This window comes from Spermophilus citellus (genome assembly GCF_964194105.1).
Source record: "Spermophilus citellus genome assembly, chromosome: 14".
Taxonomy (NCBI): Eukaryota; Metazoa; Chordata; class Mammalia; order Rodentia; family Sciuridae; genus Spermophilus; species Spermophilus citellus.
The window spans coordinates 71,802,009-71,821,035 of record NC_138194.1 but is presented as its reverse complement, the minus strand read 5'-3'; the positions used below and the strand labels follow the sequence as shown (position 1 = coordinate 71,821,035).

Here is a 19,027-nt window from a genome sequence, read left to right as displayed (position 1 = left end):
TTTTTGAGTCCATTTTCTTTGGAATTTCTTACATGTTTAATTGCTCTCAAATACCATAAATTTCTATTTTCCTCGATTTTCTACATATACTGTTTCTTTTTTTTTTAATTGGTTGTTCAAAACATTACAAAGCTGATGACATATCATCTTCCATACATTGGATTCAAGTGGGTTATGAGCTTCCATTTTTTACCCCAAATACAAGTTGCAGAATCACATCGGTTACACATCCACATTTTTACATAATACCATATTAATGACTGTTGTATTAATTTTTTGAGTTCTTTGTATAATCTGGATATTAGGGCTCTATCTGAAGTGTGAGGAGTAAAAATTTGTTCCCAGGATGTAGGTTCCCTGTTTACCTCTCTTATTGTTTCTCTTGCTGAGAAAAAACTTTTTAGTTTAAGTAAGTCCCATTTGTTTATTCTTGTATATAACTCTTGGGCTATGGGCATCCTATTAAGGAATTTGGAGCCCGACACCACAATATGTAGATCGGAGCCAACTTTTTCCTCTATCAGACACAGAGTCTCTGGTTTGATATCTAGCTCCTTGATCCATTTTGAATTAACTTTTGTGCATGGCGAGAGAAAGGGGTTCAGCTTCATTTTGTTGCATATGGATTTCCAGTTTTCCCAGCACCATTTGTTGAAGATGCTATACTTTCTCCATTGCATGCTTTTAACGCCTTTATCAAATATAAGAAAGTTGTAATTTTGTGGATTGGTCTCTGTGTCCTCTATTCGGTACCATTGGTCCACCTGCCTGTTTTGGTACCAGTACCATGCTGTTTTTGTTACTATTGCTCTGTAATATAGTTTGAAATCTGGTATCGCTATACCGCCAGATTCACACTTCCTGCTTAGAATTGCTTTTGCTATTCTGGGTCTTTTGTTTTTCCATATGAATTTCATGATAGCTTTATCTATTTCTACAAGAAATGCCTTTGGGATTTTGATTGGCATTGCGTTGAACCTGTAGAGAACTTTGGGTAATATTGCCATTTTGATGATGTTGGTTCTGCCTATCCATGAACAGGGTACATTTTTCCATCATCTAAGATCTTCTTCTCACTCTCTCTTTAGGGTTCTGTAGTTTTCATTGTATAAATCTTTCACCTCTTTTGTTGGGTTGATTCCCAAGTATTTTATTTTTTTTGAGGATATTGTGAATGGGGTGGTTTTCCTCATTTCCATTTCAGAAGTTTTGTTGCTGATATACAGGAATGCCTTTGATTTATGCGTGTTGATTTTATATCCTGCCACTTTGCTGAATTCATTTATTAGTTCTAGTAGTTTCTTTGTAGACCCTTTTGGGTCTTCTAGGTATAGGATCATATCGTCCGCAAATAGTGATATTTTAAGTTCTTCTTTTCCTATTTTTATGCCTCTAATTTCTTTTGTCTGTCTAATTGCTCTGGCTAGTATTTCAAGGACTAAATTAAATAGAAGTGGTGAGAGAGGGCATCCCTGTCTTGTTCCAGATTTTAGCGGGAATGCCTTCAGTTTTTCTCCATTTAGAATGATGCTAGCCTGAGGCTTAGCATATATAGCTTTTACAATGTTGAGGTAAGTTCCTGTTATCCCCAGTTTTTCCAGTGTTTTGAACATAAAAGGATGCTGTACTTTGTCGAATGCTTTTTCTGCATCTATCGAGACGATCATATGGTTCTTATCTTTAAGTCTATTGATGTGGTGACTAATATTTATTGATTTCCATATATTGAACCAACCTTGCATCCCAGGGATGAATCCTACTTGATCATGGTGCACAATTTTTTTGATATGCTTTTGTATTCTATTCACCAGGATTTTATTGAGGATTTTTGCATCTATGTTCATTAGAGATATTGGTCTGTAGTTTTCTTTCTTTGAAGTGTCTTTATCTGGTTTTGGGATCAGGGTGATGTTGGCCTCATAGAATGAATTTGGAAGAGCTCCTTCTTTTTCTATTTCTTGAAATAGCTTGAAAAGTATTGGTATTAATTCTTCTTTGAAGGTTTTGTAAAACTCCGCTGTATACCCATCCGGTCCAGGGCTTTTCTTGGTTGGTAGTCTTTTGATGGTTTCTTCTATTTCTTCCTTTGTTATTGGTCTGTTTAAATTATGTGTGTCTTCCTGACTCAATCTGGGCAGCTCATATGACTTAAGAAATTTATCGATGTCTTCAATGTCTTCTATTTTATTAGAATATAGGGTTTCAAAATACTTTCTAATTATCTTCTGTATTTCTGTAGTGTCTGTTGTGATATTGCCTTTTTCATCCCGTATGTTAGTAATTTGAGTTTTCTCTCTTCTTCTCTTTGTTAGCATGGCTAAGGGTCTGTCGATCTTATTTATTCTTTAAAAGAACCAACTTTTAGTTTTATCAATTTTTTCAATGTTTTTTTTTTGGTTTCGATTTCGTTGATTTCCGCTCGGATTTTAATTATTTCTTGTCTTCTGCTATATTTGCTGTTGTTTTGCTCTTCCTTTTCTAGGGTTTTGAGATGTAGTGTGAGTTCGTTTATTTGTAGTTTTTTTCTTTTTTTGAGGAATGAACTCCAGGAAATGAATTTCCCTCTTAGAACTGCTTTCATTGTGTCCCATAGATTCCAGTATGTTGTGTCTGAATTGTCGTTTATCTCTAAGAATTTTTTTATTTCCTCCTTTATGTGTTCTGTAACTCATTGATCATTCAGTACCATATTGTTTATTTTCCATGTGATGCTGGATTTTTCCTTCCTTCTTTTATCATTGATTTCCAGTTTCATTCCATTATGATCAGATATGGTGCATGGTATTATCTCCACACCTTTATATTTACTAAGAGTTGCCCTATGGCATAATATATGATCTATCTTTGAGTAAGATCCATGTGCTGCTGAGAAGAACGTGTATCCACTTGATGATGGTTGATATATTCTATATATGTTGGTTAAGTCTAGGTTATTGATTGTGTCATTGAGTTCTATAGATTCTTTATTCAGCTTTTGTCTGGAGGATCTGTCTAATGGTGAGAGTGGTGTGTTAAAGTCACCCATAATTATTGTGTTGTGGTCAATTTGACTCTTGAACTTGAGGAGAGTTTGTTTTATGAACGTTGCTGCACAATTATTAGGAGCATATAAATTGATAATTGTTATGTCTTGTTGGTGGATAGTTACTTTTAACAGGATATAGTGTCCTTCTTTATCCCTTTTGATTAACTTAGGTTTGAAGTTGATTTTATTCGATATGAGTATGGCCACTCCTTCTTGCTTCTGAGGGCCAAGTGAGTGGTATGATTTTTCCCAACCTTTCACCTTCAGCCTGTGTATGTCTTTTCCTATCATATGAGTCTCCTGAAGGCAGCATATTGTTGGGTTTGTTTTTTAGATCCAGGTTACTAGCCTGTGTCTCTTGATTGGTGAGTTTAGTCCATTAACATTTAAGGTTACAATTGAAACGTGATTTGTACTTCCAGTCATGTTTATTTATTTATTTATTTTAGTTTGGCTAGTTTTTACTTTTTGGTTTTTTTTCCCTCCCCCTTTACTGAGATACCTCCCGCTGTTGGTTTTGGGCACTATTTTTTCATTCCTCTTCTTGTAGAATTTTGCCCAAAATGCTTTGCAGTGCTGGTTTTCTGGCTGGGAATTCTTTTAGCTTTTGTTTATCGTGAAAGATTTTAATTTCATTGTCAAATCTGAAGCTTAATTTTGCTGGATACAGTATTCTTGGTTGGAGACCATTATTTTTCAGCATTTGAAATACATTGTTCCAGGATTTTCTCGCTTTCAAAGACTGTGATGAAAAATCAGCCGTTAACCTAATTGGTTTACCCCTGAATGTAATCTGCCTCCTTTCCCTCGTAGCTTTTAATATTCTCTCCTTGTTCTGTATGTTGGCTATCTTCATAATTATATGTCTTGGAGTTGGTCTATTACAGTTTTGGATGTTTGGGGTCCTGTAGGCTTCCAGGATTTGGCAATCCATTCCATCTTTCATCTCTGGGAAGTTTTCTAGGATTATTTCATTTAATAGGTTGTGCCTTCCTTTGGTTTGAACCTCTGTGCCTTCTTCTATCCCAATGACTCTCAAATTTGTTTTTTTGATGAGATCCCATATCTCTTGGATAGATTGCTCATGAGATTTAAGCATCTTTTCAGTGTTGACTATACTCTTTTCAAGTTGATAAACTTTGTCTTCATTATCTGATGTTCTGACTTCTACTTGATCTAGTCTATTTGTAATATTCTCGTTAGCATTTTAATCTGGTTTATGGTTTCTTGCATTTCTAAAATTACTGTTTGGTTTTTTTTTAAGATCTCTATCTCCTGGTAAAGCTCGTTCTTTGCAGCTTGAATTTGTTTGTTTAGTTCGTTTTCAAAATATACTTTCAATTCTTAGACTTGCTGTCTCATGTCTTCTCTAACATTCCGTTCCATCTGAGTGAGGTATGCCTTGATTTCTTTCCCTGTCCATGTTTCGGATGCTTCTAGGTCCTCCTATAGATTTAAGTTGTCCTGCATTATCTGTAATCCTTTTTTCCAATGTTTTTTCATGTTGTTCACATTACTTTCCAGCTCTGTTTGACGGCTTTGTAACTGCTTTCTCCTATACATTTGTTTTGGCTTTGTTTATCTCTGTTGTCTCTCCTTTGTGGTGGGAGATTATGCCTATAGATGTTGGGCTTTATTGTACTTTAGAGCTGCTTCATTCAATTTATAAAGGGCTTCCAGATTTTTATGCATATAGTGGTTTGTTTTTTGTTCTTAGGACTTTAGGTGCTATGCAGGTATAAGGGTTAGTATGTCTTGGCTACTTTAGAAGATTGCTCTACTGAAGGGGGATACTAACCATCGATTGGATCAGGGTGTTGGTAGAAGCTCAGTATTTAGGAGCACTATAGACGTCCTCGAAACATTCACCTATTTGCATCTAGACAGTTACACGAAATGGAGGACATAATGCTTGGGATGAAAGTTGGGGGGAAGGGGAAGGAAGGTGCTCTTGAAAAGAAAGAAGGAGAGGGAGATAGATAGCATAGAGGAGAATGGAAAGAACAATAAAACTTGGAAGGGAAGAGAGAGAGGGAAAAAGGGAGAGAAAAAAATAAAATGAAATAAGATAAAATTAGGTCTTAGAGATCCATTTTCTTCTCTTCCCGAAGGCAAAGCTGTGCCCTCCAGGCTGAGTTTTGCCCTCAATGTGTCAACAGCAATCCCTGTAAGGCGGCTCCTGGGAGTCTCTCAATCCTGTTGGTCCAGAGCCGTTTCACTTCTATGGCCCCTCCTCCCCTTCCTTCTGCCAGCCAGCCAGGTCCTGCTCACCGGAGGCAGTTCCCCAAGGATTTGGTTACACTTCCAGCCCCACCGAGTGCTCTATTTCCCTAACGACTGAGCACTCTCTCTGTCATTCATCTAAGCCCCAGTGCTGTGGAGCTGTGGTCTGGGAGTCAATAGTTTAATTTTTCCGGACCCCTTTGGTGGGCACACCTTCGGAATCTGGCGGCTAAGACCATTGGTGTCGCCGCTGGTGGAAATGGGAGTTGGGGGTTGAGGATCCCCTCTGCTTCCCTCAGCCCCTACAATCTGAGGGACCACTCCGCTGGCGGTAGGAGGAGTTGGGGGTCTGGAGTGTCCTCTGTTTCCCTCTGCCCCTACCATCAAGCCCTCTCAGTTGGCGGTTGGGGGAGTTGGGGGTGGGGAGTCTTCTCTGCTTCCCTCTGCCCCTACAGTCACGCCCACGTCACTGGCAGTAGGGGGAGTTGGGGGCCGAGAGTCCTTTGGCCCTTACGGTCACGCCCACAGAGAGATTTTGAAGTTTCCCGGTTGTTTGTATCTGATGTGGGTAGGAGTCATACACCTGCTAAAGTAGATTCCGCTGGGAAGGAATCTCTTTGGCCGAACTTTGGTGACTTCCCCTCTCTGCTATGGCGGGCCCCTGGCTCCTTGCCGGAGTGTCCGAAGGGAGGGGTGGAACTGGCTTGTCTCTGGTCTGACACAATCTCTGGTTTTAGTTCCCAGTTCACTATTTCATAAAGGCTTGGTTAGATTCCCTTCACGTCGTCGGGGGGGGGGGCGTTTGCCGGGTGGGCGGGGCCGTTAGCAGAGCCGGGAGGGTGCGGGCCCTCTGCCGGGCCAGGCGGGGACCCTTCTTGCTGCGCCGGGCCGCTGGGGGCCGCTTGTAGAGCCAGGCAGGCGGCACCCACGTGGCTAAGAGCCGGGCGGGCGGGGTGGCCGTTCGCAGAGTGAGAGCAGGGCCGCCAGGAGAGCCGGGATGTCGGGGGCTGTCTGCCGGCTGGCCGGGGACCCTTCTCGCCGCACGGCTCCGGGTCACCGGCCGCTTGTAGAAGCGGCCGGTGGTCGCGGGATTGGACCTCTGTGCCTGCGTGGCTGGCCAAGATTCACTTGTCTGGGACAAACTGTCACTTCTAATAAACTTACTAATTCCCGGCAGGTCTCCTTTTAACGGAATTTTGCTAGAAGTTCCTCAGTAGGTAGAATGTAGCTGTTTTAATGGGTCTTTCTGATCCCGTTAATGTGGAGATATTGAAAGTGCTGCTTCCTCGCCGGCCGCCATGTTGGATCCCCTATACTATTGTTTCAATAGTCTATTTGCTTTATAATCACGTACAGTAAATCTAGTAATTAAAGATTACAAGAAACCTGATATTATGCAAGGGGATAAATTTCACCATTGATAACTGATATCGAAACCTAGGCAAATATAAAGCTGATACCTCTAGGGTTTGTTTTTAGTATCTTAAGATTCATGTTTCTCTCTGGAAGGTATGCAGTCTGTCTTCTCTTCTTTCTATTCTGGGAATTTTCTCCAAATTGTCCCACTCTCCCATCTCTACTCCCCCAACTCCTCAAGATAAATAAAAATATGTTGTGCCACTTTCAATACTCTAATATTTGAATCAAACATTTCAGACTTCTAAACTTTATAGTTTAGAAGACTATATGCATGTATACTTGGATTTGCTAGCCCAATTACTACTCAAAATTTTACAAAGAAACCATAAAGGCCTGCAACAACAAGGTGAAATCAATCAGAGTAGGCCCTGAAACACAAAGCAATAAAACTCTCCAAAATGTATCTTCATGCTTTAAAAAGGTGGTATTGAATATCGTTTGTGCAGTTGGGAAAATAACTGACAATGTGACTGTGTAAATAAGGTGAAAAGACTACACTGCATTACAATGTTAAGATTAAAATATATCTAATAAAGAAAAGTATGGTATCTTCAATTTATCAATTGGGCCTGGGAATGTAGGTCATTGGTATATTGCTTGACTACTACAGTGAGGTACTAGGTTAAATTCCCAGAAGAATCAAAAAAGAAAAAAAAATGGTAAAATATATTAATTAGCCATTAATCATTAAACATCATTTCTAAATCAGTCTCTAGGTCTAAAAGGAGTGAGCAAGACAAGAAACACTGATATGAAGTAAGTCACAAAATTCTAACATAAGGGAGTATCTTTAAAACATTTTGGCTATGATCCACAGTATAAAATACAGTCAGTCTTTTGTATGCACAGGTTCTATCTCATGAATTCACCCAACTGCAGATGGAAAATAGTTTTTAAAATATCTGTGTCTATAATGAACATGTACAGAATGTTTCATCCTTGACAGTTATTCACTAAACAATACGGTATAACAATTTACATAGTACCTTACATGATATTAGGTATTATAAGCAGCCTAGAGATTATTCAAAACATACAGGAGAATTTCATGGCTTATATACAAATACTATACTATTTTATATAGGGAATTGAGCATCCACAGATTTGGGTATCTACCAGGAGTCCTGGGAATACCCCCACCACAAACACACACACACACACACACACACACACACACACACACACACACTGCACTGTGCAGACACCCAGAGCTAACTGCATGTTTTACACTGTAGGACTATAGAGTGTATGTGTTTGTATATATATATATATATATATATATATATATATATTATCCTTACTAAGTATTTCTCTGATATTTTCTACTATATTTTAGTTCACACTTTAAAATTTTTTTTAATTGGTTCTGAGAGCAAAGAGGGGAGAAGGACAAGTGGAGAGGGTAGAGATTGTAGGTGGGGTCAGGGCCAGGGGGCTCTGCTCCACGGGAGTTAAATAACAACTGGGAATGGAGTGCTCCTGGTTACCTAGTAGGTATTCTGCTAAACACCTTACAATGCACAAGACAGCCTCACAAAACAATTATCCAACTCCAATATCAACAGCACTAAGGATCATTCAATAAGGAAATCATAAATAAAATTATAAAGTCAACAGTAATTTATAAAGCTTTTTTATGTTTTTATGAAAAACATTTTAAAATTTGAGAAGCACATCTAATATTTAAATTCAAAGATAATATGACATCAGCAATCTAAACCTTGTCTCCTTCTATAACCCTCAAAGCAAAAATAGAGAGGGCGGGGGGAGAGAAAGATCACAGTTTGTCATCTCCTAAACCAACACAAGGTATAGAGAAATGATTATTTTAACAATGTGAACAGGAATTGCATCACATTGTTGAAAGATAAGTGTTTCAAGACATATAGTTCTCAAAATATCAGTGGATATAACAAATGTCTTTTTTTCTTCTAAAGTCATATAATTCCTACAGTATAATTACCTTATACTAATATTATTTTAATCTTTCAATTTTTTGAGGGTAGAATGAATGTGTTATTCATCTCTACATTCTCCACTGTATCTAATCCCACACTTTGTAAATAAGAGACCCTAAAAAAGTACTTGTCAGACAACAAGTAAATAGATGCTTAGTTTTTAGTGAGACATTGCATTACATCTCAAAATTATACTTCAACAGTTAAAAGGTATATTCTTCTTAGCCTGGAAATAGGAGGTTCAACATGGAGCAGATTCTGAAAGAGGAGAAAATCACACGAATGACCACAGTCCACATGACCAAAATTATATTTTTCCATCCAAATTTCTTTAGAGTTGTCTAATAAAGTCTTGACTATTACAAAATGTTAAATAAATAATGTAAAAATGATGTGAATGCCTGATACTTAAAATGTACATGTGAGTATGTGTAGAAAAAAAAGAGAGAGTGGCTCATTTGGTCCCTACAATTATCAAAAACTAACAAGGCTATTCTGAGTTACAGATTTATAGGTAAGGAAACAGACTTAGAATAGTTAAAATGCTTTGAGACAATAACACACCCAGGATTTGATTTCTTAGATTCCAAAACTTCCTATTACATACCCCTGTTACTCTTACACAAATAATGGCCAAGTCACTCATGGACTGTAATATCAGCATAATTTATCAGAATATAGTAAGCAAAATGACACTGATTTCAAATATGAGTGAAATATGTATATTTAAAATAATGAAATACATCCAAAATGACATGTATAATAAAAGAGCCAAAGCCACCAATTCACCAATGAAGCTGAAACTAAAAATTAGATGAGCCAAAAGAACAGTAGAGGAAAGAAGGTTTTAAGTTAAGTGATCTATAAGCTTGCTGCAGATTGTCAATGGAATTTTATTATTTAAAGAACAGAAGATCCTGCTAAGTAGTAAACAGAAGCTATAAGATACTAGGGCCTCGAAAGAATCCTTCTGCAATGATAGTACTGACTGGTACTATCTATAGAGAGTTGATTAATATTTTCAAATTAGATTACTTGATCCAAATTTCCACTGTCCATTTTTAAGAATATACATAAAAAATGAAAAGGAACAAAAAAGTAAAGATAATGAAAAAGATATCTGAGTGTTAGAACACTTTCTTTGTAGTTATCTAGCCTAGGGATAACAAAACAAAAGGACAATTATCTTTCAAAAGCAGGCTTGTCCTCATCAGAATGATGCTTCCACATATAAATAAACAAGGAAAAAATGTGTTTGGTACAAATGAAATTCCTTAATTATTCAGAAGAAATGTTAAACATTAGTTAAATCCCAATATGCCTATGAATAAAAATATTAGATATTAAAAGTAGCTTACTCTCAAATTAGACTGATACTTTTTCCACAAATAATTTTAAATGCTACTATAATGATGAAAAGTTTAGATATGACATACATTATTTTCTTTCCCATAATTTCCAGTCTCTTAACAGCTGCAATTTCTCCTCACTGAATTCTACTATTGGAGATATATTGAATATGAAAAGATTACTTTTATTCAGGTTCCTTCTTTCAAATGTGAAAATCATATCTATGCCTAGAAAATGCACATTAGCAGAAATTATACACTGAGAAACAAATTATTAGATAGATGAGAAAGAGGACGACTATCTCCAAGAGTGTCTCTTTGAAGTTCAAATTAGGGGAGAACACAGATGTAAGTGGCATGTTTCCCTACTTGATAAATGTCTCAGTTTTTTAGTATCACATAGGATTTGAATATAATTCATAAAGAACTCTTTATGTACGAATTTTCGTGAGATTTTTATAAGTGGATAGTTCAGAATCCTAAAACAAAGTATAAATATTTAAAAGGCTACCACACATAAAATTTTTTCAAGTACTGTATTGATATATCTCTGCATCATTTATACATTTTTACTTAGTAAAATAAAAGTATTAGTTTTAGCAAATTATAATAAAATACTACCAGAAGGAATCAAACCCAACCCATCAGAAATAACAAAATTATCTTTTTTTAATCAATTAGTATCTATAACTCTAAAAACATGAAAAATGATCAAATTAAAAATTATTAAGTGTACTTAAGGAAATATTGCAGCATATGGAAAATAAAATTCCTATATACTCCATAAAACTAACATCTACTAGTTTTTGAGATATTTATATTTCAAGACACAAATTTTTATAACATTTTAATGCAAGAAGTGTACAATAAGTTTATAATTTGATTTCTTCAACTTCATGTACATTTTTCTCAGTCTATTTATTGTATAACTATCTCCTTCTCCTTGAATTGTGGCACCTTTTATATTTTTATCCTTTTATTAGTTTTTAATATTCTATACTAAAATTCCACTGATCTGCTGAATTTTCTATCAATAACACACTTTCAATTATTGTTATTTTATTAATATCTGGTCAAGTGAGTTCTTCCTGACTACTCTTAGCTATTCTTATCAGTGTTTTTCCTTCCATATAAACTTTAGAAAGTAAGATACCCCAAGGGTCCAACTGGAATCATTGCTAGAATGTTATTAACCCCAAAAGATTATTTGGCATGCATCTTCGTAGTTTTTAGTTTTCCTAATTAGGAACATAAAATGAACTTCTCTACTCACATCTTCCTTTATGTTATCCAATAAAACTTTATGATTCTTCCCACAGGTCCCCTCATTTCTTGTTAATTATTTTTAAAATTGATTTTCTGTTTTTAGTTCAGAATGAGAACTACTCTTGTTTTTTCTAATTAGTTTTATTACTATATTAATATCATATCTATCTGCCTTCCTGAATTCCATTTGATTCTTCCTGATTCTTACAAATAAGAAATGAGCTACAGACCAAATATTATGATAAAGTTAGGGGAGGATGAGGCAGGGATTGGTACAAGCAATTTGTGTTAGATACTCACCATCTGGTAGTTATCATGTCACACACCAAAATAAAACCAGAAAGATTAAAAAGTTAATGTTTAAGAAAAAAGTTGGCAAAATATACACCTAAATATTTAACTGATTTGGGGAAGAATAAAGAATTCTAAGGATGAAAATAATGAGAAAAAAATCAACAAATATACAAAGGTTTAGCTATACTAAATTCAATATTTGCAAATAACCAAAGAAAATTAGCAGATAAAAATTGAAGTAGGAAGTAAATTTGGAAAAAAATAACTCAGATGAGGTAAAATTCTAATATATAAAAGTTCTTAAAAGTCAATAAGAAAAATTAATTAATACCCAATAAGAAGAAGGACCAAAGGAATAAAGGAATGAAAAGATGATTCACAGAAGATATCAAACACCAATAAGCATATTGAAACATTCAACCTCACAATCAAATTTAAATTAAGGTAAATGAATTCCATTCTGCTAATAAAGAGCATTTTTGTGGCCTATTTAGTTTAAAAAGATCTGGTGCATTCAGAGCAAAAGCATAAGCATATTTGATGGTAGCAGAGAATATTGCAACTTTTCTGGAAAGCAATCTAGAAATCTGAATTAAAGATTTTAAAAAATTCAAAGTCCAAATACATATAGTTTTAAATACTCAGAAATGAATATATATATATATGAATATATATATATATATATATATATATATATATATATATATATGGAGATAACCATTGTAACATTATTTAATACTAGCATTTGGAAGCAACTGCAATATTTAGTTTTGGATACATTCTTAAGATCAAGCATTAGTGCAGTGATTTAAAACAGATTTCTAAAGACTATCTAATAGTTTGAAGAAAAGGATATCAATTGAAAAAAATCAGGATAAAAAATTATACACAGTATGATACCAATTTTATAAACATATAAACTATACATGCATAGGAACACAAGAAAGAAAATATGACAAAAGTTTAACAGTGGTTGTATCTGGAAGAAAAAAACATGAATAACTCGAATTTTATTCTTCACATTTTCAGGAAAGTTTTCAATATTTTATATTGAACACAGTGTTACTTTTATAGACACACAAAAAAATGTTATTTTTAAACAACAGCTAATAGATATTTTTAAAATATGCCATCAAGTGATGCAAGAAAAATTCCGGAAACAAAGCAGGACAGGGGTTTTAACAAAACAGACTTTTTTCTTATACATGAACATAGGATATTCGTGAACATGGAAGATACTCACTTTTTATAACCTGAGATTTTCTTCACATGACCAACACCACTAAAAGACTTGATATAAAGGGAAGAATATCTAACTATTAAGTGTTTATTCCAAAATACAATCTGAAAAGAAAACTCTTGTGTGAGCAATTACAGGGAAATGTGATTAGAGAGCTTACCTTTTTCACTTACACTCTCACTTTCAATCTCAACATCATCACAACTTGTATATTCAGGTGTGGAAGCCAACTCCTCCTCAGAACTGCTCAATGAAACCTGGCGCATTTTCCCACCCTTCTTTGATTTATGAGGCTTTGGTGGTGGTGGTCTCACTGATTCTGACTGGTCTGAACTGAGAGAATCATTCCTCAACATAGTTTCCATTTTTTCCCGTTTTGTTTTCCTCACAGCAGAGCTGGGATCTAGGTGTTGTTTCCTTAGTGAGTCAGTACGCCTCATGTCTGGTCTATCAATGGGTATTGGACTCCTCCGAGGGGTAGGAGGACTATGGTTTGTGGTCCTTTGTGGGTAAGAACTTTGTCCCTGAGCTTCTCGAGTTCTTTCCATTGAATAAGATCGCTGATTTTCCATGGCAGCTCTACGTTCAGATATGGATCTTTGCCTTGATGGTCGATCCATCCTTAGTAAAGAAATCCTGGAATCTTCTAGTTCAGCATTTGCCAAAGAAACATCACTATGCCTTCTCTCATGCCGTGCTCGGGACACTTCAGCGTGGATACGCATTTGTTCTTCATAGGGCTGTGGCTTTACTGGATAACGGGCCAAATTTGGATCGCTTCTGTAGCGGGCCTGGTACTCCTCCTCTCTCCTTTGTCTTTCATATTCATCTCTGCTGTCCACATCCTCATCATCTACAATATATTCTTTGGAATGCCTATGACTTCTCCTGTTGGAATCCCTGTAATTTAAATGATCAGATTCTTCATAAAACTGAGGTTCAAGTTGAGATCGTCTATCAGAATAGTCTGATGGAGATCTGGGCATTGCGCTGTCTGAAGGAGCATACTGCGAATATTCTTCTCTTTCTTCCCTTTGGTCGTATCTTCTATTCTGATCTCTGGACACCGATGGACTTCTTTTCCTAAGTAGCCAAAAGTCCAATTAGAAGAAAACAGTTAAACAATTTTATATTTTACTGATTCACTGCCAAGTTGATGGATAAATTCAAATGAATCTTTTGACCTTTTTTTTTAATTTTAAAAATATACCAAAATAAGTTTTAGTAAGATTAATTTGATTCAGTTCAAATAGGTCATTCAAAGATATTTTGTTGTGGTTATTAAATGACCAAAAAAATATATATGAAATATACTATGTTCTGAAATTAGATAATCAATCTCCTATTCTACTGCTGTAAAACAGTATTTATTTTAACTTCTTTGCTTGTCTTGCTACACATTAGCTATCCCCTAATTATCAACAGCTTAGAAAAACATTCCTTCCATTCTCTCTATTCTGTCACTTTCATCTGGAAATGTAATGAAGTCGAACTGACTTGCCTCCAGAGTTGAATACTTTCTAACATTAACTGCTAGTTCTTAAAATTCATTTTTCATTCATCACCTATATCACTCCTATTATTGGTTAATCTAAATTTTCATCATAACATTATGTTTCCATCTCTTTTTTGAGATAAGTAATTTAAATAAACACCAACAATTATTCATAAAAAAAAACCCTAGGATTCAGAAATTTACTTCATCTTCAATAAGTTTAATGTTTATTTCATCTTCAATAAGATTAATGCCTGCTTAGTGATACTTCTCTACTTCATCTTCATATATGACCTTCATATTCCCTTATAGTCTCAAAGGAAGAGAATTTTTACTGTTTCCAATATGTCTCTCTAACATTGGTATAACCTACATATAGTTAATAATGCATGGTATTCTGTCAACAAAATATTCACACTGTCCTCTTCTCTAGTATGAACTCAGATAATATCTACAACTAGCTATGTGAAACAATAGGATTGGAATCCTGAAAATGAGACAAAAAGTTTAGAAAAACTGTCGTGAGGATTTTTCTTGGACATGAACAAACAAACAAAAAAAATGTCAGAGTAGGGCCAGTTTGATGACCAAGATTCAACAACTTGATTGTCAGTTTGACTTTGGTGGGGTGGGGCAGAGACCAGAGAGGTCTAAAAGCAAGATTAGAAGAAGAATAGAGTGGAATGACTCAACCTAGCAAAATCAGCACTCACTTTTAAAGTCTTCCTTTTGCTACTGAATCCCCTTTCTCTCATATCTGGAATACAGTCTGCCAATTTTTTTATCCATAAGGGTTCATTAGTGAAAACTGGTTTTTCCAGTAAGAAAGGTTTTAATACAGGAATCAGAGCTACATGAAGACTGAATGGGCTAGAAGAATGAAGGTCAGGGAAATTAATCCCAAGGGATCCAAAATAAGGGTCTGCAATATGGACCTTAGAAATTTGCTGATATCTCTAAAGACTTTGGAAATTTTCCCCCAATGATCTCAGTGGCCTAGTGTGTGGTGGCCAATTAACAGGAGCTCCCCTAGATTTTGCATTCTGTCTATCTGTCTACCAAAAACTACTGTTTGACAATAACATTTATTTATTACACCTTTCAAATCTCACATAAATGCAAAGCCATGACAGATTATCATGGAACCTTAAAGGAAAAGGAATTGTAATAAATGAAGGAACTAACCAGTACCCTAATTGTTTTATAATTAAGCAAGTGGATATGATTTATATGAATAATTACATATAAAACATATAGAATTTAATAAAAAAAAATTAGGTTACAATTGCTACATAAAACTATAGACTCTTAGAGTTTAAAATTTAAGATCAAAACGAACCCCAAAATATTATAGTATTAACTGATACAACATCGTTTGTATACATGAACTTGTGCACACATAAGCATAATATGCACCGTTTGTTTTACTTTGGTCATATTTTTTTTTTTTTACAAATGGCTTGCATAGTAATAGAATATCATGAAAAGAACACTAGAGTTAAGAAATTTGCATTTCTTAGTCCTACTGTTATTATTAACCAGTTATTTGAACCAACACAGCTATTTAATCTCAGGGAATCTGTGCTTTAAAATGAAGAAACATAGATTATAGACCTTAACTCATATGTGATTTTAACAAACATATAGTAGGTAAACAATGAATAACACATTAAAATATAGACTAGGGACATAGAAACGAGTAAGACACCATACTTGATCTTAAGAAGCTGAATGATTCTAAAGCCCTCCTCCATTTCTTAGTGACTATGATCTCATAATATGCTAACACAACTTCATCCAGTTAATTTGCCTATTGGAAATCTTAAAGCTGTTAAAAAAAATTGCCAGTAATATATTTAACATTGCACTGAGTGTTATAGAAGTATCAAGAAAAAAAAGAAACAATTTTTATTCCTAACCTTAGGAAATAGTATGAATTTTTGAAAGAATGTATAAAGTGAATATAATAAGTTTTTAATAATAGAGTATTCTATTTTATTGATAAATAGGAAAGATTTGCTTCTTATTGTAAAATTCAGTTCCAAAAGAAAGTACATTAATAATTGGCCACTGGCAAGCTATTAGATGTATTTTCCAAAATTATACCTTAGGAAAATTGAATTCCATATTAAATCCAGCAATCACTGTGTCATAGAGATTATGAAATTTGCCTGAAGCATGTGAATCTTACTGTACATGCTGATTTGTACTGGATTTAAGTAAAAATAGAACAGTGGTTAAAATCTCAACCTAGGATGACTATAGTCACTATCACTTAAAATGGACATAGGTCTTTTAAAATATACTTTTAAGTATAATACCTTATGGTATACTAAAACTATATCAGAAGCCAGGCAAGATTTCATTGTAAGATTACCCAAAAATAAACTATCTGCCATCAAATACTCTAAAATATTAAAATATTCTGTCAAAATAATTCTGATGAACTGTATCAATTGTTCTTCTTTATATTTTAAAAGTTCTATGTTTCTTAGACCCTATAGTATTTTCAGAAACTACAGAAAATCAATGAAAATTAAAGTTCTGTGTCTCTAGTCTCTATCGTTGCTACTGGCCTTTATAAATAAGTCTTAGCATTTATTATTATCAGGTAAAAACATTTAATAAATTAAAAAATGATAATTTGTACATTACTCTAACGATTTATAAAGGCAGTTAACAGTATTTAACCCACAAATCATAATTCAAAGTAATCGAGCAATTCATCTAGAGTGTTGTTTTATATCACTCCTTCAAGGATACAACATCGTTTGTATACATGCACTTGTGCACACATGAGCATAATATGCACCATTTGTTTCTGAGAAAGTGAGAGACAGAATCCAAAATTGTGTTTTTTTAAACTAAAATGTATTTGTGATGCTACATAGTGTCTTAAGTTTCATTCCTATGTATCCCATTAAACCCTATTTTCTTATATAATAACATTATATATTTATAATTGCTTTATATTTACCTGACATACATTCACCTTACTTCTCTTTATTGAAATGTGGATTATTACAACTATTTTCTTTTAACACATTATAATGACCTTAACTGGGACAAGTTAATAGAAAATTACATATTAAACATCCAAACTCTAATGAGTAGCATTTCTATTCATTGCTTATACTTTTTGTCATATGGACTATTTAATCTATTTCAAAATATTCTGGCTATATAACACACCAGATGCTCCATATTTTTCTGACTCTGCATAATATTTCAGTAGAAAGCCTATCAATTAAGCTGTAAAATTCCATATCCCCAAATCATACAAACTGATGGGAAAATTCCAAATATGAAATTTCTTTACCAATTAAAATCATTTTCCTAATTTCCCTAAGATATTTTCAGTTTATATTTTGTATATGAATTCATCATGTTTATATGTAATTTCCAATTTAATACTTAGAATATTTGCTAACCAATTTGGTTTGTGTTAACTATAATTGATACTGTTATTAGAAAAAATAACCACCAAATCCCTGAAAATACAAAATAGCAAACATTTATAAAGACAGTTAAAGATTACATGAAAACGTTGGTTTTTAATATGCAGATACTTTTAACTTTTTAAGATACATGTAATTTTAAAGAATTGTAATGAGTTTAAAAGTGAAGAATTTCAAGATTACTGAGTTCTGCAAATTCAAATTTTATATTATTTTGATTAAGCACTACCTATATGAAAATCTCTTGCTCATAACCTCTATTACTATAGATCATTAAAAATTGTCATTTTATAAACAAAAGGACATAAGGTACACTTGAGGAATCAATAATTTTTTAAAAATCTTCATTAAAGCTTTAGAAAGCATGGATAATGCCAAATAAATGAAAATAATATTTCATTAATAAAATTACAGAATTTTAACCATATAGTTTAAACATAATATTGCAATCAAATTCTAAAATTGAAAGCTGTTAAACACAGTACATCAAAAATTTGAAATATACGTTCCTATAAAATATGAAATACACAGATTGCATTCCTATAGTTCCTACAAAAAGCATTTAAATATAAAATCAATTTATATTTATCAAAAAAACCATAAAATAGATCAGTTTTTACCCATCACAATTAATATTTAAAATTTTTATTTTTACCTTTTGTTCAACCAATTCACATCTGTCGAGCATGAAGCATCATGTTGACAAAAATACATCAACATTGTGCCAGGCTGTGCTTTCATTTAATCCTTCTAGCCCTAGCAAAATCATAGAAGCCATCCTTAATCAGATGATTTGAAAGTATCTACTTGTTTACAAACATTTTATTTCAAAACTCAATTATTAAAAAGTTACACATGAAACAACAATCATTCAAGGAAGAAGCCATAAAATCCTCTAGTGATGGGCCTGTTAAGAAAAGGGTTATTCTTTAATGCTGTTACTATGTGGCTGTATATAGCTCGAGGTCAAATAAGAATGTACCCTGTAAGAAGGATTATGGTACTTAGCTGATTAATGTTCACAATACTGAACACAAAATGCAATCTAGATCCCAGGCATTTCTGGGCACTATCCTTAAAACTGGCAGCTTTAGAAATTTATAAACCATTTTTTCATAATAAATTACAGTACTTTTTAAATGACAGAATTCATTGTGTATGTTATTTATAATACTGCTGCTCAGCTTTTGCCATAAAATGTATAGTGATAATACAAACAAGGTGGTGACAGTTTAACAGGCCTATTCTGTTTGGTAATTATTCAATAATATATTTCTTAATTTTTAGTAAAAAGAGAATA

At 34.0% G+C, this 19,027-nt stretch overlaps 1 protein-coding gene across 33 annotated transcripts in view; it reads right to left on the bottom strand.

The window, feature by feature from the left end:
• RIMS2 (regulating synaptic membrane exocytosis 2) overlaps positions 1-19,027 on the bottom strand; it is a gene marked incomplete at both ends in the record, with an annotated part of 602,684 nt that overhangs the window by 309,771 nt on the left and 273,886 nt on the right. For all 33 annotated transcript variants that reach the window (XM_081266168.1, XM_081266157.1, XM_081266187.1 and 30 more), the window contains one exon: positions 12,935-13,857. In XM_081266168.1, the coding sequence (XP_081122294.1) occupies positions 12,935-13,857 (923 nt within the window). The remainder of the gene's footprint in view (positions 1-12,934; positions 13,858-19,027) is intronic.